Source organism: Pipra filicauda, unplaced genomic scaffold, assembly GCF_003945595.2.
Source record: "Pipra filicauda isolate LSUMZ 115617 unplaced genomic scaffold, ASM394559v2 scaffold123_size2130275_pilon, whole genome shotgun sequence".
In the NCBI taxonomy this organism is placed as follows: domain Eukaryota; kingdom Metazoa; phylum Chordata; class Aves; order Passeriformes; family Pipridae; genus Pipra; species Pipra filicauda.
In genome coordinates, this window is record NW_024103696.1 from 65,414 (window position 1) to 89,281 (window position 23,868).

Below are 23,868 nucleotides of genomic sequence, written 5' to 3' on the forward strand. Positions count from 1 at the left end.
TTACTTTGGCTGACGGTGGGAATTGGTGAACGCGAGTGTTGCCAGAGGGGAAGAAAAGCGGAAGACGGGCTTTGGGAGCTCTCCCAAAACAGTCCACACAGTGCACGGGGTCCGTCCCTGCGACCTGACTCGGAACAGTGCAGACTGCCCTCTTGACCCCCCAAAATTCCATCGCCACCACCACCAACCCTGCAGCAACTACCTTGCCAGCTGCAGCTGGTGGCGTGCCGGGAACAGCCTACGATGCCCCTCCTCTCACAAGGGGAGCAGGAGTCCTCTGTGGTGAGGCAGGACAGGGCAGCACTGACTTACAGGGGCTGAGGATCCAGCAGAGCTGACTGTGTCAGTACAAACCCTTCCTTGCTGCCCTGTGCTCACATGCTGTGAAATAAGTTGGTAGCATGATTATGACTTAGGCAAAGAAGGAAGTTGTTCTTTCACTTATGTATTTAGTTAACTCTTGATTAGGAAAGAAAAAAGAGCTATTTATAAGTTTCTCTGTGTTTTCAAATAAATAAATACATTCAAGCACAAAAGATGAAGAGAATATTAACAAAACATCCTTCCTTGGTGGTGCTGTGGTCTGACTTCTGCTCAGAGGAGCTGGACAGAAAGGGCTGCTGGGTTTCTCTCTTGTAGCTAGTGTGGAGGGCCTGCCTGCACAGCAAAATTAAGCTATGACCTTCACTTCTACATAGTTTCCAGAGGCCATAAAGCTTTTATAATCTTCCTAAAGTTCCTTTCAAGACTTGACACACTCACTGTCCTCTGCATTGGGCCCTGCCTGATCTGTGCTCAACCAGATCTTGGTGCCCACATTCCCCTGCCAGTCTCTGACACAATGTGGCTGTTTGGCGCTGGTGACCCCTATGCGTGATGCTCCACAGTGGGCTGTGGGGCAAAAGTACACTGCATGATGTGCCTGGTTTAGGGCCAGAGGCTGCTCCTGATGCCCTCACTACCTGGAGACGAATGATCAAAGGTCATGCTGATGAGTTTTAGCAAGCCATAGAGCTTGCAATTGCAGCATCAGAGCACTGTCAACCTGCCAAAGGAGTTGGGATCTCACCACGCTTGGGCTGGACAGGCTACAGCTCTGGCACCAAGCAGAAACTGAGTTGGCAATGAGGGGTACGAGGGATGACCACGGCACCTGACTTGCATGGAACGCAACAAATGCAAAGCAAATTTTACGGGGGGGCTTTGCAAGGGGGTAAAGTGCATGCCCAGCTGCTGGGAGTGGTGTTATTCTCTGTTGGTCCTGGAGGGAGCCCAGTGAGATGGAGGGGCAGCATTGGGGCGAGATCCTTCTGCCAGAGCCACATCCACACATTGCTGAAAACTCGCAGCCCTGTGCCAGCCAGGACGTTTTAAAATGTTTGTATTTATGGCACAAGGAAATGTTGGTTTGTTTTTTTTTTAAACAGAAGTCTGTTAATTCTCTTCCCCTTTTCACATTTAGCACAGCACCGAGGCTATAGGCTCTGTTTATTTACCAGCTGCTCATTGTAACCACAGATTTACAAGAGCAAACTCACACTCTCATGAGCAGTTAGATGTGTTACTGACTCGCTTTGAGGGTGTAAAGGGTTTGAAGGCATTGAGTAAAGCCAAGCCCTGTGCAGCTCAGAGGAGCTCCAGACTACTCAGTATTTCATGTCTGCTTGATTACTTTTGCATTCTAACCCCTGATCCTGCCTGAAGTATTTCTTGTTCGGTCTGAAGTTTCTCTCATTTTCTACCACTATGTGAATACAGCCTCTTTTTGAAAGCACAGACATTTTCCTCTGAGTTAAATTTTATGCTTCTGAGCCAAAACCCACAGAAGCCACTACTGGGTGCTTTACAGTCTTAATTATGGATTGCAGTAGGTTGTTAGAAACTAAAATCTGAATGCTAGAAAATACGAACTAGGGAATGTATAGCACTGTCAATTCAGATTTATCACGTATTCATTCTATGTAGCATAAATAAAAGCAGAAAATTTACACCAAAACTGGTTTGTCAGTCTTTTCCAGAATTTCTTTTTTTTTAATATTACAGAACATCAGTTTTTCAGCTACCTTTGCAAAGCACCTATTTTGAATAAAACCAAAATGCTCGAAATATTAAAACTTCAAATGTAACGGTGATATTCGAGTGCCTCTCGTTTCTGTTCACCACTATGGCACGCAGGCCTAAACTGGAACTAGCCTTTGTGAAGCTGTTGTTAAAGAAGAGAGATGGAAAACCATGTGCAGCCTTAGAGGTGTGACAGAACCAAAATAATACCTTGGATAATTTCAGGATCCCTTCTTTGGCAAAGCCTGCCATGGAAAACAAACCGGGAGCCTGGCTGACCGCTTAGCAGGCCAACATGGATCTCTTCTTACCTCCTTCCTAGAGAGAGAAAGGTGGGTATTGCATGATAAATACTATTTTAAAAGAAGCACATCAATGTAATGCTGCAAGTTTTGTAGCTGTTTGAAAATGCAACTCTCAGCATCAGTTCAAAAATGCCTCTTTTACAGGAGCTTACATAAATGGCAACTAACTCCCAATCAATCCCTGAATTTGACTCCTATCTTTTCAAAACTTTCAATCCAAAAAGCAAGCAAAGGTAAGGAATGGTTTGGTGGATACACCAGTCAACTGGGCATCTGAGCTGCACCCGTAGAGTCATGTCCATGTTCCCAGCTGTTCCTTCACTTTATCCATGCCATTGAACTCCCCTTCCCCGTGCACGGACACCAACCCCTCGTGATGCCCCTTTTTCCCAGGAGGGAGAACTAGGAGGCTGCATGTTAAACCTGGGTAGAGAAGCAACACTGAAAGGCACATGGTTGCACCCCAGGATGCCTTTTCACATGTGCAGGAAGGCTGTGAAGGAGCTTCCATTCCCTTGCCTCTCACATGCTGTTGAGGGATGGGGGATGAAATGAAAGGTTCTGATCAGTCAGGATCATTGTTTTTCTTTCACTACATGTCACAAACATTGTTTGGGGTTTCAAGCTCTGGACTAAATACAAGCTTTGTGAATACAAGCACCTGCCTCTCAGCAGGAGGAAGCCAGTGCATGTGCAAAGTTAGAGATCTAGGAAAGGTCCCTCTAAATCTTCCCGGGGGGGGGGGGGGGATGCCGTGGGGGACAGTGGGTCACAGTGCAGTTTCTAGAGTACCATGCACAGAGCCTGTCATGGGGCCAGGGAGAAAGGCTGCCTTATCGCCTGCCACAGGGAGGTGCCACCCAATCTGTGGTCTAGAGAAAGAAAAATAGAAAAATATCTGCACATTCTAGCACAGAGGGCTCTAGTTTTGTTCGAGACCTCCAGCTATTAAAATAAATCCATTTAAAAAATATAACTCTATTAATAAAAAACCCCAAACCATACACAAAACCATGCTGTCAACTTGAAACTGTTTTCTTCCTGTGAAAAGCAAGTTTCCACAGCAGACTATCGCCCAGTCTCCTTGAAATTTTCAAATGCACAAATATTTTCCATGACGGAGCAACCATAATAAAGCTCCTTGGTCACAGTGGTGTGGTTTACACAACACACCTTTTACAATCCCACAAAAATGTAGCAGTGATAAATACATATAAAAACCCCTCAACTCTGTAGCATTCAAAAGAAAAAATCTCAAAACCAGCCACCGCTAGTACGTTAAATATCTGACGTATGTGCAAGCAGACACTGAGCTGATAGGCTGCCACCAGCCACTGTGGTAATAACAATGCCTGCATAATTCTGGAAGCAAATATAATGTCATGGTGAATTTTTAACTTTGAATATTTGTTCGTGTTTATAAGAGATACCTGATGACCTCCTAGACTTGAGCCATATATTCATCCTGAGGACAAGAGCAATACTGGCAAGGAAACTGAGGAGCTTGCTCTGCCCAGGATACACCTTAAGTTCTGTCCAGCCTGGAGGTGAGTCTTTACGGCTGGCAAACACCCACCAATCCCTCAGTGGGAGGACTGAGACCCAAATTCATTTGTAACACCCCATTACCAACTCCACAGAGTCACCCTGTCATTTTATCCAACAGCACACTTAACAATCTTGAACTTCTTTCAGAGCTCACCAGAACATTGAGATGACTCATACTTAGATCAATAGAGTGCATTCATCTGTTAGCAAAGGATCAAATCTAAATGAACCCTTATTGCCTTTTAAAGGCTACAGCTGCTTCTTCCCCATCGCCACTTCCCTCTCCACTTGCACAATATTTAAAGGGGAGGTGCAACGTGCCTGACAGAACAACACACACGATCCCACAAGGCACACGCTTTGCTACAGTCACTTCAGCAGGACTCCACCATACTGCCTCCACCTCCAAGAGAAGCTGAAGGGGTCTCTCAGGTGTTGGGGAATGGGAAATATCTCTGTGAAAGTGCAGGGTAAAGAGCAGCAGCACAAGACCACAATCACAGTTATTTTGGGAATGGCAATATTCATATACACTGCCAACAGCCCCATTTCCAAACAGACTATTTAAACGGTAAAATAAACAACCATCTGCCTCTGTGGGATGGTAAAGTTGGAGAGTAGGGTGCAGACTAGCCTGATATATGGTGACTGAGGGACGCAGTGACAAGCACGTGCAACACCATCGCTGGGAAAGGAACCAGACAGACCGTGCCGTGGTGTTGCCCCTTCACACCAACTGGTGAGTCACCTTTTCAAGTCACTGACTTCTACAGTAGAAGTGCTCATGTTTAAAGTTTCTAGGAAATTGAAATTTTCAGTCTAAGGAAGTCTTTCACCACACTGGAAGTGCGATGGACATTCAAGCTCAGCACATAGTGCAGATGCCTCCAAAGACAGAGGCTGTTTACCACTGACTTGCCTATTAGGAACTCTGGAAGCAGAATCATCCTTTCCTACAGCTTCCCTATATGGATGAAACCTGACCAGCATTAAACCTAAAGGTAGAACACCTTAGAAGCAGCTTCTCTGGAAAAAACAATTACTTATACATGGTTACTCACCAAACCAGTTAAAACACAATGCATTAGCATACATTACTAACAACCAGAACCTGAGCAGCCCACTTACTAAACAACCACACTCCTCTGTGCCTTTGTTGACCAGTTTCATAGACTAACCCAAATTAGCTACATATCTGAGTGTATTTGCTAGAAACATTAGCCAAATGCACTCAGAAAAACATCAAACCAGTTTCCTTTAAGTCTTGTTGCCTGCATCCCGTAATTCATCAGCATTTACAGCTGATGCATGAAATTCTGTGATTCCACCTCAGATCAGTGCCATGCCAATCAGCTTGCCATATCAGCTACATCAATGACTTTCTGCTTCATGACCATTTGCTGGTGCTTTGTGGTTTACTTAAGTACCAATAATTACTTAAAACGTTTTGAATTCATGATACCCACCATTATAAATGCACTGAAATGTAGGGTCATTGACCCCTCGAACATGGAGCCATTTACACTGCCAATAGAAATATTCCACGCTTCCGCTTTTCAGCACCTTTTTGGATCACCTTATCATCCACATGTAGCAATGAATTCCCACAATATATTACAAGAGCTCCTCCTTGTTCTTCACAACAGATGTTTTTCATGGATAATTTTTACCTTTCAATCCATAGCTTCCTTGGGTTTTCTAGCCCTGTATCCACTCAAATACTGCTTTTAGTTCTCCTGACAAGAACATACTTTTATATACAGCAATAGCAGCATTTTTTTTCTTCTTGGTGCACAAGGGGAGCGGGAAGAGTGACAGAAGACTGAGCTCCCTTTATTCAGCTTGATTAGAAGATGGAAAAAGAGCAATTTGCCTAATTTGTCATTTTAGAAAACAATCTCTTTCAGAACAAAATATAGGCATATATATCAGTCAGCCTTATCTTTAATACTTAGATCAGGCAGCCAGCTACCTTCAGCCCACTGATTGCCTTTGCTTAAGAACAGAAGAGTCAATATTTTAAATAAAGACACTGAAATTTCACTGAGGCAGCATGAGACCTTCAACATACTTCCTACTTCAAGTCAATAAGTTGAAGAACTTCAGGCAATGCCAATAAAGCCAACTTTTTTTTTTTTACAACACCTTTCTCAGGCAAAGTCATAAGCAATTGAAGATAACACTTTGGGGATGGATTGCTTTCCATGCTGCATAGCCAACCGCATTCTTTCAACAAAGCATTTTCTCCCAAAAGGTTCACATAACTTGTTTTCAATAATGGAAGAGGGAGAAAAAGTTAATTTAAAATATTCTGTTAATTCTTTTCTGTAAAGAGATCTCTCTTTCCCTTCCCAATTCTGAATGCTACAGTGCCATATCTAGGAGTAAAAAAAAGAAAAAAACCAAATATCGCCAAACCCCACACAGAACAACTTCTTGCAATCTTCTTGAAAATTTTTCAATATCTGGCAAACTAATAAACTCCTGCAACCAACATACACTAAGAGACTCGAAATTTAGGAGGCAAACCTGCTGAAGAGAACCTGCATTTTAAGTTTGCTGCCTAGACAGTAATTTTTTCACCTCACTGGTTATTGTTCTGGTCTTCCTAGAATCCTCACTCAAATTCCTACAACTGGTATGAAGTAGAACACTGGCTAGCAAAAGCTACATTTTGCAAGGGGCTGGAGAGACTGGACCTAGTTGCGTGAAGAGGCTACATTTATACTAACAAATTAAAGAGTCTCATGCCACAATCATCTATAGTTAAACTGCTGTCACAGTTTTTTGGCTTGCACTGATTAGCAAGTTTTCCAAACACTGGATGAAATTCAGTGTAGGTGAGCAGCAACTCTCACAGGCAGGTGGCCTGCTATGGAAAGTAGATGTTTAACCATAAAGCAATCATTTTGGTCTCATGACTACAAAGCTGTCTCTGGCACTGCAACTGCTGGAACAGGTAGAGGAGAGAAAGAGAAAAAAAAAAAAGAAGAAGAAAAAACTGTGGGAGACACAGGAGAGGAGGAGACCCTGCATGAAAATGTCAGTAAAGCCACACATCTAGAACCCAGGCACACAGAGATAGGAAATTTAGCAGGTTCAGTGCTATGCAAAAAGAGTTAAGACTAAAGAATTTCTGCACACTAGACTTCTCTTCTGTAACAGCTCTTTTGTTACAATAATCTTTGTTGCAGAAGACTAGAAGTAACAAGACAAGGCAGGTATACAAAACTTTTTATTGACAACAGAACAATAGAGAGGAACGTCACCGCTTCCCATTCCTCAGGAATGTCTCCATTTCACAGTCAGTCTGCTAAAAGTATACTTTCATGGTAACAAGCAACACAAAGGCATGGAGCTGTCTGTAACCTCAAGAAAAATGTTTCATCAGTGCAGTGTAAAGGGACCGAGAGTGTGCAGGTGTGCAGGCCCTGTCACAACACAAACATGGCAGGCAACAGTATATGCAGAGCCAACAGGCAGACACAAAGCAGTCAGAGGCCTCAAGTTATCTCCATTATTTCCATCTAAGGGTAATACCTGACGTGCTGTTCCATCCGTGTTCTGTTCCAGAAGTGAATATGTTACTCCCTCACTCCTTTTGCTTCTCCTGTCCTCAAAGATGTTAATACTTCCAGCTGAATGGTACCATGTCAGAGAATGCCCGAGCTTTTACATTTTGCTACCTCATACCAGTTCATGCATGCACTTGAGTTTACTTTCAGAAGCTTACATTGACATAAAGAAGCGGGGGGGGAAGTGCTGCAAAAAAAGAAAAGTATTTAGTTGTTAAATCTTCCTTGTTAACAAAAATATTTGGTAGTTGTTGAATATACTCCTTGTAATGTTGTTTTCAAAAAGTATGTATGCAGTCTACTTAACGTTTTAAAGAAACTGCACATCAAACTATCTCAACGTAATTTCAAATACTCAGAAATTAAATTTGAACCAAAATTCAATCTATACAACAAAATATCTTAGTTTTCAAAGTACACAGAACCGCACACTTAGTGCAAGATGAAAGCAGTCTCTCTTCTGTATTAAGCTTCCTCTGCCTGCAGAACTGTACCGGGGACCCTGTGTAGTAGCTTATACGTTTATTAACATTTATTAATTTAACATGTTTTTCCTTTACTTAATGGATGTGCCTCTGGATGTGTAGACTGGTTGTTAAAGTGCTTTAACATAAAACAAAAACCCAACAAAAGAAAACATCCCTCAAAAAACCATAAGAGATGAGAGAATTTTATCTGAAGGACTTTGTACAGCATTTACAATGTCAGCATAAAGCATCTGAAACATGAGCATTCCCTGCAGACTGATGCAGTGCAAGCAGTCTCATACATTAGATACTGCAATTCCTCTGGATTCAAGATGCACAATACTTACAAAAACAACCCTAGAAGCAGAGACAAATGCTGGTGGCTCTTCCTCTTCTTTTTAGAAACATAATTAAAAAATCTGCATTACTCTCTCATAATTTAAATACATAAGTAATCTCCACTTTTATTACTTCATGACAATGACTTCAAATTTACATTATTTTAAGTACCGTCAGAATAGCTCCATGTATAATACAGATATTTGCTGATATCCTGTCAGAAAATAAAAAAACCAAAACCTTCCACTATATAAAAAAAATAATGCTGGAAAGACAAGAACACAGAACAGGGACTCGGTACAGACTATGATTTCAGTTTTCTATCAACCACAGTTAACCCAAAATTAACAGATACACAGCGATATTCAAAAGCAGTGCAAATATCTTTGGAGGTTAGAATAAAATTATACTACAAGAACATAAGACAGAAGAAATTAAAAGGCAAGTACTTCAAGTACAGGAACCAGTCTCTGTGAGGTCCATCTTAGTGTTAGCTGGGAGTTCCTCTTCCCGTCTTACTTCTTCCTCTGGAACACATTAGCCAACATTGCACCTGATGTAGTCAGCTGGCCCATTTTGTTCAAAAACTTGGTCTTTGTATCTTCACTCACTAGACTTGCTGCAATTGACATTGAGCTAGGAAAATAAAAAATTTAGTGACATAAGACTACAAAGAAAAAAGAACATTATGCTGTTATTTATTAAACAAGTGAAGTGTCTTTGCATTTTAGAGGTTTCAACATAAAAGACCAGACCATGAAGAATTGAAAAATCATCACCACCTAGTGCAAATATACACTGCTAAATCGATTTTAATGTCCTCACAGTCCTTGTGAAAATGGTAAAATATTTTTGTCCACACTACTTTTTGGTACCTTTGGATGTCCCCACATTAGCATTTATTACGTATTCAGCAATTGCTCTAGTGACGAATACCTCTGTGAAAGATTGGCTTTACCTTCTCAGCAGAAATGTCAATCCTTACATTTATTTAGTATAAGTATGACAGTACTGGTTCAGACATGGACCTACCTAGTCTGAGTATCCTGCCTCCAACAGTGACCATTAGCAGACATGTACAGAAGAGTAGAAGCAAGGCATGTACAAAACAGTGACCTCTTGTCTTAATTTTCAACTGTCTTGTTTTCCAACTCTTTCCAACCTGAGCAGAGTTTAAAACTGGGTGTAGATTGTCAATCTAGTAACTTCCAATAAAGCTTTATTTTTATTGATCAGCTTTCCTTTGATCTCCTTGTAAATGTCTTGTAAACCCCACCCTGAGTTAAACTGGGTCAGCCCCTCGCTGGGTAAGGAGCATTCTCCTGATTGTTGTGAATGTGGCTCCTACTACCTGTGCTTGAATGTTCCTGCTTCATACATACTAGACAGGACAATGAAGAGTCCACAGGTTTGCCACAAACTGGACTGGAAGGAGCAACCCAATCAGTGCTGAAGCTACAACATGCTACAACTTTGAACATGTTAAGAAATTATCCAAATGCTGTGAAATTAAGATTTTTGTTTTTAATTTACAACATATCAGTGAGCTCAACTTCAGATATATATAACATATATATATATATATAAGCATAGTAGGAGTAATCTGTCTCAAGACAGAACAAATGTACAATAGCAGGAATACTAATAAATATTCCATACTTCCCATATTTGTAGGAAAACGTTTGCCATTTTAACAACATTAGATAGGGCCAATTTTAAAAACATTTCCAATTAAATTCTCCCTTGTAAGCTCAGCATGGACTCTGCATTTCAAAATTATACATAAGACCACAAAATATGTCTTACTGGCATAGGCCAGACTCCAGGAACAGACTTTTCAGTTTGCAAGGTTATAAACAGTTCTGTTAGACACAGCTGCATCAAGGCAGGTGAAGTTGAAGTTAACTGCTTCAACAGAACTTGAATGATTTCTTCAAAGTCAGCAGGGATGCGCTTAGTACTTTTTCCCATTTCATACCACAAAAAAAGGTGCTTAGTGATAATGAATTCTGGTTCTTTTTAAAGTACCTTAAAAAACAAAAGGAAGCTTCTCACTAAAGCTGTACTGTGGATTTACAGATAGTTTAATTATAAACTTTTTAAGTCAAATATTTCTTTTAGGCACAATCAATATCTTTGGCTTGATTATACACCTCCCATCAACTAATGAATCACCTATTTCCAGCTGATAAAACTTAGCAGGTAAATGACTGCTACTGTAAGATGCAATTTCCTTTGATTTCATGATAAAGCAAGGGCATATAAATTACGTAAATAACAGTTTAGACTCGCTATCAGCTGGTTAAGGACAAGAAGCTATTCCTGACTGACGTATCCTAGAGTTGCATGTAACTAGGAAAAATTATTTGGAAAATACTGTACCTTCCAAGCATAAGCAGCACTGAGAAAATAAAACTGCCCACTTCAGAAAAGAAAGCCCATCAGCTGGTAACAAACCTGTAGTTTTCAAACAAACTGTGTTTTCATTATTCTAATGATCCTGAATAAGTTTGAGGAAACCCAGGAAATGTACTATTGACATTCAAAACAGTTTTGGGGGAATATCAGCCATCTGCTGTCAAAAATTAAAATTTAACAACTGGAGTGTCTAGGACTTCATGTTTTCTATTACTATGTTACTGCAAATATAAATATAATCCACAGCACTCAGCAGACTTAAAAGTTAAAATATGCCACCAAAGTACTTCTGTTACTACGCAAATTGAACATTTAAACATATCAATAAAAATAATACGAAATCAAGTAATTTGATTCTCACATCTTCAAAAAGTAATCAGAGATACAAATAAGGCAGTAGCATATCTTGTTTGAAACAATCGGTCCTATAGAGAAGTCCTTGCATTTGTTAATTATTTAAAAACCAAAGCAAAACCCAACCCACAAACAAAAAAAATGTGTAAATGTCAAATTTTTGACCAGTGTCTAGATGAATTACATGCTACACAGAGTTCTGCCTGTTTTATGGGAAAGCTCTAGGCCAAAACAAACATTCATGCTGGGCATTTTATAAAAATCAGCTTGTAACATAAGTTCTTAGCCATGACTGAAATACCTTGTTGATTGCTAAAGAAAATGTTTAACAGAAGTGGCTCTCCAATATATAAAAATGCTAAGTTTAATCTTCTTAAAAAACTATTTCTTTGACCCCATATTATTTGACAAACCTTTTCTAACAGCAAGGGGGAAAGACAAGATTATCAGCAGCATCTTATGACTGCTTTTGTATCTGTTTTTATTTCTGTGCATGCATTCTCATGCTGTTAACAAAACCCAGTAATTTATATCCCAGTTGCATTTAAATCGTTTGTCAAATATATAATTGTCACTGAAATTAGGAACTGAAATTAGCAAGGGCTTAGGGAAAAAAAGGAGATATTTATGTATATGAAAAGGTCATTTCTTCAGTGGTAAAATATTTCTTGTTAATTTTGTACAGTAAAAGATCAGACCATAGTCTGATTTTGAGTAAAAAAGGGGAAGGCTAATTAAGGAAGAGAGGAACACACTGCAAAGACTTATCCTTTTCAAAACTTAAGTTTTCAGCAGTTGCATCCTAAAAGAAAATATACTAGATGTTGTATCAGGTTTGCATTTACTGGTTTCTGCAATGGCTTAATAGGACAACTGTGATTTCGAAGTATTTACTACCAGTAATCCCTGAAATATCTTCTTTGAGAGACTGACCCTTTTTCCACACCACATTTCTTCTGTTCAATTCTTGTACACCTTTCCTATTTTGGTAATTCTCAAACTACCAGTTGCTCCCAGGACCATGCCTGAGCTCTTTCAAGAAGTAAATTCTATCCATTTGTTACAGATATGGAAGCATGACACAAACAAGCTTCAGTAATTCCCTCAATTCCCATGGCAAAGTATTGGGATTGAGGACAGATTTTCTCTTAAAATACCTACTGTTTCTTCTCAAACTCTTCCTGGCAACACCACTAAGGATTTATTAAGTTCTATAATTATCCATGAGAAGTTACCTGTCAGGACGCCATTCCAAGCAACAAGCATGCAAAAGAGCACATACAACTCATCATAATGACACTAGGCTTTCCAAATCTCCATGTCCAATGTGGGTCTGTTAGCTACCTTTCTTTTCAGGAAATTCACACAGGTAGCTCAATTTATACACCGAAGAAGCTGTTTTTGTGTGCACTAGTCACAGGCAAGCAAGGTCAGCAGCCTGGAGCAAGCCATTCTCAGGACCAGAACAATTCCCTCAGCCTGCAGGCTGCCCCCACCCAGGGTGGCAAGGTGTGTACCACATACCTTGCTCTAAGCACTTAGGCCAGACACCTCCTGCTTTCTCAGATTCAGGACAGAAATTTAAATACTGCTTTAAATGGATAAAAAATTAAGGACAAAGTAACACGGGAAAACAAGAAAGTCATTGCTATTGATACAAATAAATATTTCTTGTCCTGTGTTTTTCACTGGAGACAGAAACAACCACAAACTGTGTTAAAGTTCCTAAAATCTGTTTTCAAATACAGAATATGTCAGTATGGGATTTCTGGTCACAAACCTTGGACATCATTATGGAATACATTCTGCAGAACATTACTCTGGAGACACATAAAAAAAAGGAAGTGGAAGTCTTACCCTTGTGGTTCTTGGACGGTCTTGTTTTCCACTTTCTGTTCACACTCTTTTATCATGGAGCTCAAAATAACCTAAGGAAGAGAGATACATGACATTTGACATTTTTCCTTTTACGTTAACACTTCTTACGAAATGTACTCTGCAACTAATTCTGACATTACCAGAACTGTTTGAAAAGTTTTTTTGTTCTCCAGTTACCTGATGTCTTGTGGCTAGAAACAACAAAAATGTTCAAAATACCTTAAGGAAGTAAATGTTTTTGAAACAGTTACAGGAGTTCCAGATGCCCTCCTGTTTCCCCTCACTTTTTGAAATAAAGTGAACTTGCTCCTATGACATACCATATCTTCATGAACATTATGCATGAAAGAAAAAGGAAGGAAAAAAGAAGTGTGATGGCATCCCGAGACAACATCTTAATGGAAAGGAAGTGCTAAAGCAAACTTGGTATCATTCCACTGGTGTCTTCCAGGGTTCCTATGAATCATGGCTTTTTTCCTTTATGCAAATGTGCATAATGCAAAATGTGAAACTATAAATATATATATGTATATGTACATGTATATATACACACACACACTGCATAAGTGGAAACTTACGCTGCTCACAGCTCAGGAGAAAGCTAAGCAATTTTTTTTCAGACACTAAACTTAAAATCTCAAAGCTACAAGCAATATAAATTAGTAGTGTCTTACCAAACCAGAATATATACAATAAAGGAAAAAAACCCAATTTCAATCTTTAAAATATGGATCAGTCACTAATGGTTACTACCAGCTGGTAACTGTTTTTAAATGTATTTATAAACATTAGGAAGCTGGTTTCTGTCAAGTTGCTTTGGACATCTGCAGCACAGCCTTTAATTACGCTGGTAAGAAGTGGCCTGGTGTACAGATCTGTGCCACTGCTCATTCTATTTCTCCAAAAATATTACTCCAGCATTTGAAACATTTTAGGTAGCAGGTGTTATATACACTTGAATGTTTCAGAGAGCAGCATTCAAAAAGGACTACAACTCTTACTGCTAAATCTGCCGTCCTTCATTTGCATAAAACATTATACAAGGTACTTAAACTCAGTAGTACAGAGATACAAGACAAATACATTCAGAACTCCTGTGAAAAAGCAAGCTTTTTGTTCTGTATCAAAAAATCACCTGAAATTTATAAGCACAGTGGCCATAATTTTGGTTACTTAGCATTTCTACCTGTGCACTGGAGCTTTTCTACATTTTTGTACATCTATCTGAATGTAGATGTTCCAAACATCAACAATATGAAGTCTTGATCAAAGGGGAGAAAAATTCATCAGGGACTCAGAATCATTTCAGTAACATGATGGAGTTGCTGGCCATTGCACACCTCCTTCTGGGAAGGCTTTGTTAATTTTTGGATGAAGTGGAGCAATTCTTTCCTCTTTCCCAAATCAATTTATCTTAAAGTTCAGGGCAAAACAGAGGAAAGATATAAATATAATATCATATGGCAATTCTACATTATGGCTTTGCACATACTGCTCTGACCTGTTCCCTTGGGTTCTCTTTGTTTGATCCTAGGACTGATTATGAAATCATGTAGACCTCCTTTAACAGAGAGATTTTAGAGTTGTAACTCTATATTTAAAGACATTTAAGAGATATAACATGTTTAAGTATTATAAACAATACTGCAGTATATGGACTAAATATTTTCATCAAGTACTGACTATATCTCATTATCATGCAACTCACAATCCAGTTATTTTGAAAATAAATAGAAGGCAAGTGGAGAAGGGGGAAGAAGGGACTTAACATTGAACTAGAGATGCTGGTAAAGTATCTGAAATGTTTGCACAAGGTGAAATGTTTCTTTTAAAGATGAGAAGGTCTGGCCTAAATGCCCAACTTACTCTTTTGTTTATATGAAAAAAGGAAAGCAAGTATGAGGGATAAGTGGTAAATGTTGCCCGACAGGATCACAAGCCAATTCCACAAATGTTACCTTTCCAAGATAAGCATAAACTCTGTACTGATGTTAGAGCCATAAAAACTAAGGCTCTGTAAATGAGAAAACCATAGAATCAGCTAGGTTGGAAAAGACCTCTGAAATGATCAAGGGTTGGACTTGATGCACTACCACCACGATTAATAGACCATGGCACTAAGTGCCACATCCAGTCTTACCTTAAAACCTCCAGGGACAGAGAATCCACCACTTCCCTGGGCAGCCCATTCCAATGCCTGATTACCCTCTCTGTAAAGAATTAATTCCTAATATCTAACCTAAACTTCCCCTGGCAGAGCTTAAGACCGTGCCCTCTTGTCTTGCTGATAGCTGCCTGGGAGAAGAGACCAACCCCCACCTGGCTACAACCTCCTTTCAGGGAGTTGTAGAGAGTGATGAGGTCTCCCCTGAGCCTCCTCTTCTCCAGGCTAAACAACTCCAGCTCCCTCAGCCTCTCCTCATAGTACTGGGGCTCCAGTCCCTTCACCAGCCTTGCTGCTCTTCTCTGGACCTGCTTCCAGCACCTCAATATCCTTCCTGAACTGAGGGGCCCAGAACTGGACACAGCACTCCAGGTGTGGCCTCACCAGTGCTGAGTACAGGTGAAGAATCACTTCCCTGGACCTGTTGGCCACACTGTTCCTGATCCAGGCCAGGATGCCATTGGCCTTCTTGACCACCTGGGCACACTGCTGGCTCCTGTTCAGCTTCCTGTCAATCCAAACTCCCAGGTCCCTTTCTGCCTGGCTGCTCTCCAGCCACTCTGTGCCCAGCCTGTAGCGCTGCATGGGGTTGTTGTGGCCAAAGTGCAGGACCCAGCACCTGAACCTCATCCCATTGGAATCAGACCATCTCTCCAGCTTGTCCAGGTCCCTCTGAAGAGCCTTCCTGCCTTCCAGCAGATCAACACTCCCCCTCAACTTGGTATCATCTGCAAATTTGCTAATGGTACACTCAATCCCCTCATCCAGATCATCAGTAGAGACTGGGCCCAACACTGATCCCTGGGGGACACCACTAGTGACCAGCCGCCAACTGGATGCAGCACCGTTCACCACCACTCTCTGGGCCCGGCCCTCCAGCCAGTTCCTAACCCAGCACAGAGTGACCCTGTCTAAGCTGCCAGCTTTTTCAGGAGCATGCTATGGTAGACAGTGTCAAAGGCTTTGCTGAAGTCCAGGTAGACCACATCCACAGCCTTCCCCTCATCCACCAGGCGGGTCACCTGATCATAAAAGGAGATCAGGTTGGTCAGACAGGACCTGCCCTTCCTAAACCTGTGCTGGTTGGGTCTGATCCCTTGTCCATCCTGTAGGTGCTGTGTGATTGCACTTAGGATGATCTGCTCCATAGCCTTGCCAGGCACTGAGGTCAGGCTGACAGGACTCTAGTTTCCTGGGTCCTACTTCCAGCCCTTTTTGTGGATGGGTGTGACATTCGCCAACTTCCAATCATCTGTATTTTGTAAGTCATATAACCATTTGAATCGTGAATAACAGCAGAGTAACCAAAACACTGAGAAAAGGGTTAATTCTGTTTATGCAAATATCTAACTATTTGAGATAGTAAATGGCATTTATTTCAGAAAACTATTTTAAGACAGAAGGCTTCCAAGACAGACACTAGAACTAATCAGGCCTCAAAGCCTCTACCACAGTGCAAATATTTTTAATTTTATATTTCTCTCCAGTTAAAAAAACAAAGCACTTGGCATCATGCCTGAAGCCACTTAATCACAGTGATGCAAAATGTAGTAATGGAGGATTGAGAGCTGTCTTTCCTTATTGATTTATTTTTAATCCTATTCAAGTCCTCAGTTCCTTCTCTGACTAACAAGACAAACTCAGTCAAATAAGCTCTTTTGTTCTAATTCAGGGCATCTTTTGAACTGACTTAAACCTTAGAAGTTGCATTAACTACAAAAATGAAGTAAGCAGTATTTGTATCAGTTATCCCATTAGTGAAAGAAAATTAAACTTTTGCCTACTGCAGCTTTCAGATATATTCTTAAGACTTCCCAAACCACAATACATCTCCCAGGTCTCTCTGAACACAGTATCTATCACTGCCACATCTCCAGTGCTGCCTGTGGTAAAGAAGCACAATTCTGTTGCCTTTGACTGATGCTCAGTTCACTTCTGTTCCTCCTGACTCACCCTTCTGAAGTCAGATTCTTTCCTTTTAGGTTGGAAAGTTCCTCAAATAATAATATACAGAAAATAAAAGAATGAGACTATTAGATTAAAAATGTAACTGGAAGAAGGAACTTTGTTACTGAATATAAGGACTTAGGACTCCTAGAGAATACAGTCATTTCAAGTAAGTCACTTTTGCAAACATAAGGAAAATAAAATTAATTTTCTCATGTACAATGTAATCCATGAAAGTGCAGTATTAACCTTCAAAGACCACAACAATGTTCCTTTGTACATTCTGATTAAATCTTTTTCTTCATCTCTTGAAATGTTCATCCTGCTAAGGTTTCCTCCAACATGCAACTAAACTATGTCTCTTGTTTTCAGCTACTGACTTAACATCTATGTGTTTCAATCAGATACTATTCATCCTCTTCAAGTATTTACAAAAAGTGCATATACCAAGATTTTCAAGTTTCTCAAGTTGGCTTCTCATTCTAATTCTTCTAGTTTGCTGCTTTCTGTAAGCTCCTCCTAACAGAGAAAATCGTGTTTGCTTCTGTGTTGTCCTATCTGCTTTTTACAATTTACAGAATCACAGAGTGGTTGAGGTTGGAAGGGGCATCTGGAGATCATCTGGTCCAAGCCCTTGCTCAAGCAAGGCCATCTGGAGCCAGTTCCCTGTGGTATGGAGACTCCACTACCTGTTTGGTCAATCTGTGCCAGTGCTCGGTCACTCTCACAGTAAAAAAATCCTCTGCCAATGCCTCTGGTCCTGTCACTGGGCACCACTGAGAAGAACCTGGCTCAGCCCTCTTTGGACCCTCAGGTGTTTGTCTACATGCTGATGCCCCTGAGCATTCTCTTCTGCAGGTTGAACAGTCCCAGCTCTCTCTGCCTCTCCTCCAGTCCCTTCATCATCTTCGTGGCCCTTCACTGGACTCTCCCCAGTAGATCCATGCTTCTGTACTGGGGAGCCCAGAACTGGACATAGTACTCCAGATATGAAGTACATTCCATGTATTTCAGGACTATACTTTCCTCTCCTCATTTTTGATTTCTTTCCTAAACTCCACCAACTTTCATCTGCATTTCTTTGGATATATTGTAGCCATTCATTTTAGTGTATCCTTGTTTTGATGACAAAGAAAGATGGTAAAAACATTAATTTTTCTTCAGTCTACAAAGATCTGTTTCTACATGAATTTCTGACAGTTGAATATTTCTCTGCAGAGATCCTCAGCTTAGAATTAAATTTTAAAAGATTTTACTGTTTTTTAAATAATGTGACCTACTCCTTCTAAAAAAACCCCTATGTTTTGATACACTTAAGAGCAGCTCTCCTTAAATTCTGGTTTTAAATACCATTACATTTTAATTTTTTCTGCCACCTGCATCTCATACTCAGTAAACAGCTGCTCACCTCATGCTCCGGTGAGAGATGTTCCATGTCAGTTCGTAAACACTTCAGTCCTGGTAAAAAGTGATTGACCATTAAATCCTCTGAAATAACTAAAAACCAGGTTATTAAGGTATTATAAGGATTGAATTCTGAAATTATACAAGTTTTTGTCTGTCTTCCGATAATGTTATTCTGTGGAACACATAGACAGCAGCAAAACTAAGAAAATTTCATGATTAATAAAAAGTAAAAAGGATCTTAAACATATTTAACATCATGTATTTCACACATCCATACCATTCATTTAGTATTGTTTCTCAATTTACTGGTCAAGATCAAGGGCTTTGATTTTGTAGCTTTGTTCTATTAAAAGTATCTATCAGTTCCACTGTATTGGGCTGGGCTGAGAGTGAGTTCACTTTCCCATAGGAGCTCTCACAGTCCTGTGCTTTACGCTGGTACCTGAAAGGCGTTGACAACACACCAGTGTTTTGGCTACTGCTGAGCACCACCGGCACAGCATCAGTGCTGTCTCTCCAACATCCTGCCCCTGACCAGCAGGCTGTGGGTTAGCAAGACCTTTAGAGGGGACACAGCCAGGACAGCTGACCCAAATTGACCAGAGGGATATTCCATACCATATGATGCCTGCTCAGATACAAAAGCTATGAGAAAGTAGGAGGGGCTGTGGGGGGCATTTGTTATTATGATGTTACTTTGCCAGAGCAACTGCTACGTGTGCTGAAGCTCTGCTTGCCGGGAAGTGGCCAGACATTGTTTGCTGATGGAAAGCAGAGACTAAATCTTCAGTTTTCCTTTGTTTCCATGCATGGCTTTTGTTTATTAAACTGCCTTTATCTTGACCCATGAGTTTTTTCTCCATTTTATTTCCCCCCCACCTTCCCCCCCATCCTCCTGAGGAGGGGAGTAGTAGAATGGCTTGGTTGGCATCTGGTGTCCAACTAACCCACCACATTTACCATCTGTGAAAACCTCTTCCTTATGCTGAATAGATCATGTTTTACCTAACATATTCAAAGACAAACTTAGTTATTTCTCAAGTATTAAACTTCCACCACCACCACAGAAGTAACAGCTAAAGTTCCCCCCAGAAAAGGATACAACAACAGGAAAGAGCACTGTAGGATTCAAACAGGTGGGTAGCGATATCCAGTCTCTTCGAATCCACAGACTGCTGGTTGTTGACCAAGGCTAACTTGTGCAAGTGTGGAATAACAACTGGAAAAGTAAATATGGGAATAAGTGTTTGAAATTGCTTTCCACAGAATTGTTTAGCATTAAACAGTTGCTATGTGGCAATTGCAGACACCTGTGTGCCTGCAGGCACACACAACAGTGTGGAAAAAGAACTGCAAATAATTGCTTTTGATGGCACTGCCCTTGCAGATTTAACTGATCAACTCAAACTTGAAATAAAGATTGTGGTAGCACCACTTGAAATAAAAATGTATCTCAGAGTACCTTTGAAATAGTAACAACTCATAGGAAAAAAAAATCAATATAATCAGCATACCTATTAGCTTTTGGACAGAAAGAGCAAGACTGCATCTTCCCACAGATGCAACTTACATTCATCTCTAAATCTGGGCTCAGCATTAGGTCCAACTCTTCCAAATGTCTTTATGATTTCTGTATGTAAAGAATGTTGGTCTTGATATTGAGGGTCTTCCAGGAAAGATGCCAGCTGCATTTTTACTCTCTCCAGAAGCTTAAATATTCCCAGAGAAACAGAAAGAACACAAAAGAATGAAGATGTTAGAAATTGTTATGGTCACTTCAGAGTATGTTTATAATCTTCCATATTTCAGATCACAAATGTTGAACTTTCTTCTAATTTACTTTTTTTTTCCTAACAGGATGTTCCAAACTCTTCAATGCAGCTTTATGCCTTAAAGACTGTTAACAGGGTTTTAATCTGATTTATCTTTTAACTACAGAGAGGTGCTTCCATAGAGCTGGTCTTTCCTCCTGAGGTTTCCTTGGGTTTGACACTCCCATTTTTTACCTATTAAAATTTCCCACTTGCTATTAATAACTATGGAGTTTTCTTGTTTAATTAGAACTTCATTAATGAGATTTTTTATAATGTAACTCAATTAATAGGTTGGAAAATTTTCTGCAGAGGACAGAGATGCAAAAGTAACCATTATAAAATCAATGGAATTAAAAAGATTTCTTCAACTAAAGGTTTAGAAAAATGGAAAATAAAATTACGTAAGTACTTTATTTGCATTCACAGTTGAAAAAATAACATTTTATGATACATTTAGGAAGGTGCTATCACCTCTAAGTACTCTCAGGCTTGTTTTAATTAGTGCAATGGATACAGTAATTTCTGTGTGGTAACAAAACAATATTCTTCCCAACTGATTATAGGCATGCATTCCAAGCTACAAAATTCTAACTTTTCCATCTTCTAAGTGCTTGTGAGTCATCACTGACTTGACTCACATTACTCACATTTCCTCAAACACATTCTTTTAGAATATGTTGAAATTACGGGAAGAATGCAAGCTCTGCAAAAAGCTGCAAAGATTTTAAGAAGAAATTCAATTGTACAGTTGTTATATAAAATGAAATCCAACATTTCTACTGCTTACAGCAGAATCCTGGGTGTCTTCAGAATTCTGATCTATTACCAAAGTCTCATCATTTAAAAAGAAGGAGGAATTGCATCTCTATATTATCCTCAAGGATTATTTTGGTAATGTCACTATGTCTTTTATTGCCATCTTGAACATCAAGCAGATATGACTGGAACTACAAGAGACTTGTCCTCTCTTCTGAAATAGCTGGGAGCCAAGCAGGATATCCTAAAGCATCTAAAATGGTAGAATATACTTATGTGGAGGTAACTGACTTCCATCATGTCTTTTTGGTTAGCATTTTAAAATAAAGCTATTTTATTTGGAAATAATGGAGTTAGATTTCACAACCATACTGGACAATGTTTTAACAAACATTTTGAGCATGGGATTTCCCATCTTCTAGCACAGGCCTCCCCTTTATTTATCCGTCTCTCTTTGTTTATGTTTGGTTTGATATTTAGAAGGGAATGTTTTTATTAGTTAAGAATTTGTTTCCAAAAGAACAAAAAAAAAAAGGCTGTTGCAAAACCGGAAGGCTTTTTGGAAGAGAATATGACAAAAAAGGAAATAATTTATAAGCTGCCCTTTCTTTTACTCTGGATTTATAAAAAAATTATCAATCTACTATGCTACAAAACCAACAGCCTGACAACAGGTGTTTTACCTCTCTCTGAGTAACAGTTTCCATGATGGTCCCAAAAGCAGGAATTGTAGCAATCCTTACTGAACTACAATGGAAGAATAGAGTCTTTACAATGTATTCAACATTAAGAACAAAATTAATAAAAGCAAAATTAAAAAATTAGTACTTTTAAGTTACACATTAGTTTCTAGCAATGACACACACAAAAAAGAAAGCAGGCCAGGAAAAAGACAGACAGGATTAACTCAAGGTCTCAATCTGAAACTCACAATTCAGGATCACTGGACAAGGTAACAAGGGCCGGAGCAACCCGCTTGTCAACTAATGCTTCACTCATGCCTCGAAGAGTCAGCTGTAAACCAGTCAACATGCAATAAAAAACGGTTTGGTAAACTTGAAGAACTGGGTTAGCTGTGACTGAGGATGGGCAGGTAGACTCTTGGGGTTGTTCTTGGTTTAGTCACCCACACAAGACATTAAAGCGACTAAGACTCTATTCATGCTGTAGCATTTGTTAGTAACAACCTGTTAGTGAGATTAACAAAAGCATCCCTCCTTAGCCTGAAAGAAATATCACATCAGAATGTCCAGGAAATGAAGTACCAAAGTTGTCTATCAGAAATGAGGTACAGCCAAAACTACTTGGCATTTCATTAATGCAGGTGACACTTAATTTAGCAGCAGTAAAGCTGATAGCATTACAAAATATAGTAATATACAGTTTTCTGCTAGAAATGATTTAAGCAATTTGAAAACTGAGAATATGATTAAATATAAAAACCCGTAAAAATATATTAAACGGATCTAAGTTTTCTATTTAAATTTTATTCAGCAGTTTTATCCAGTTTAGTTCTAGGTATTGCAGTAAAACTTTTTATTTAAAAATAAGTGATTTAAAGGTTACTTTTGCTTAAAAGTAATCCAATATTTGTTCAGCTAGACTAAGAAACATAACTGATGGTTATTTCTTTTTAAGTATTAAGAGGGATGCTACGTATATAAGATAGTCAGGGAACTTACATTTCAGGGTCACTGGAGAGAGTAATGAGAGCAGGAACAACTCTCTGAGCTACCAGAGTTTCATGAACCCCCTTCACCAACAGCTGAATGGTCGGAGCAGGGGGATATCACAGGCGATGCACGGAAAGAGCGAGCACAGTATCATGGGAAGAAGAGTGGCACAACCAAGAGAGAGAAAGAAAAAACACAAAAAGCGAACCAAAATTAGAAGCTAAGCAAATACTGCTACACTAGTGCTTCATAAATGCAAAGGCATGAAGAAAGCTGAAGTGGTCTGGCAATCAGCACAAACATGACAAATTCAACAATACAATGTTTTCTCTATTTTCAGATATTTTAAAACTTGAACTCACAGCTTGAGCAAGTAACTGTGTATTATAATTCAAATACTAATTATGTATTATAATTATAAATAAAATTATGTATAACTAAATTCTAAACCAATGCCAATTTGAGTTTGACAATTTAATCTAAATGCTGCTCCTAACTCAATACAATGGTATTTATCATAGGTGGCTGTCACATGCAAAACAGATGTCTTGAGTAGGCCAAATGCGTATTTTCCCACACTGACTGATACCTTTCACACCTCTTACAATGTGACAAACAGCACCTTCCCAGATGCCAAAAAGTTTTCCTGAAAGTCATTCAGGACTACTTTATATTTAACCACCATCCAAGCAGTATATATGCTGGTCTATGCAGGTAGGAAATGGAAAATCCTTGAAATATCCGTGAAACGTACTTCATCAAGTCTTTTTGCAAACTAAGGAATAGATGTATTTGTTGCAATACATCGCGAATTTAAAAAAATTGAAATCACAGTGAAATTTATTATCCATGAACATGAGAAAGTCATTTGAATTCAGATGTTCCCAGGTGATCTGTTTTACATTACTTATGTAGCTATACATCAGCATTTACTGTATATGTTGCAGATGCCCTTCACATGTTTTCTACATACGAAAAGCTACTAATTTTCAAAAATGACAAGCTGCACACTTTCTCCAGATATTCAACAAAACAGAGTAGTTTTTGTCTTCATTAATAAAAAGAGAAAAGCCTAGATATTTCCATTTTGAATCTCATGTAAGGAAGTCTGCATGTATTTGCTGGTTTTAGGAGATAAACATAAAAAGCTAATCAGTAAGTT

General features: G+C 39.4%; 2 protein-coding genes across 4 annotated transcripts in view; both read right to left on the reverse strand.

Moving 5' to 3' along the window:
- TNFRSF11A (TNF receptor superfamily member 11a) overlaps positions 1-282 on the reverse strand; it is a 29,057-nt gene extending 28,775 nt beyond the window's left edge. Inside the window, exon 1 of the mRNA XM_027736809.2 lies at positions 203-282. The gene's annotated coding sequence lies outside the window, so the exon portion shown is untranslated. The remainder of the gene's footprint in view (positions 1-202) is intronic.
- A 6,849-nt stretch (positions 283-7,131) lies between these two features.
- Positions 7,132-23,868, reverse strand: part of RELCH (RAB11 binding and LisH domain, coiled-coil and HEAT repeat containing) — a 76,023-nt gene continuing 59,286 nt past the window's right edge. For 2 of the 3 annotated variants that reach the window (XM_027736762.2, XM_027736761.2), the window contains 7 exons: positions 22,716-22,798; positions 21,717-21,780; positions 20,034-20,172; positions 19,566-19,682; positions 18,465-18,553; positions 12,925-12,995; positions 7,132-8,931 (listed from right to left, as the gene is read on the reverse strand). In XM_027736762.2, coding sequence (XP_027592563.1) covers positions 8,811-8,931; positions 12,925-12,995; positions 18,465-18,553; positions 19,566-19,682; positions 20,034-20,172; positions 21,717-21,780; positions 22,716-22,798 — 684 coding nt within the window. In that variant the 3' untranslated portion in view covers positions 7,132-8,810. Of the gene's footprint in view, positions 8,932-12,924; positions 12,996-18,464; positions 18,554-19,565; positions 19,683-20,033; positions 20,173-21,716; positions 21,781-21,964; positions 22,048-22,715; positions 22,799-23,868 lie in introns of all 3 variants that reach the window. The other variant, XM_027736765.2, reaches the window with a different exon arrangement.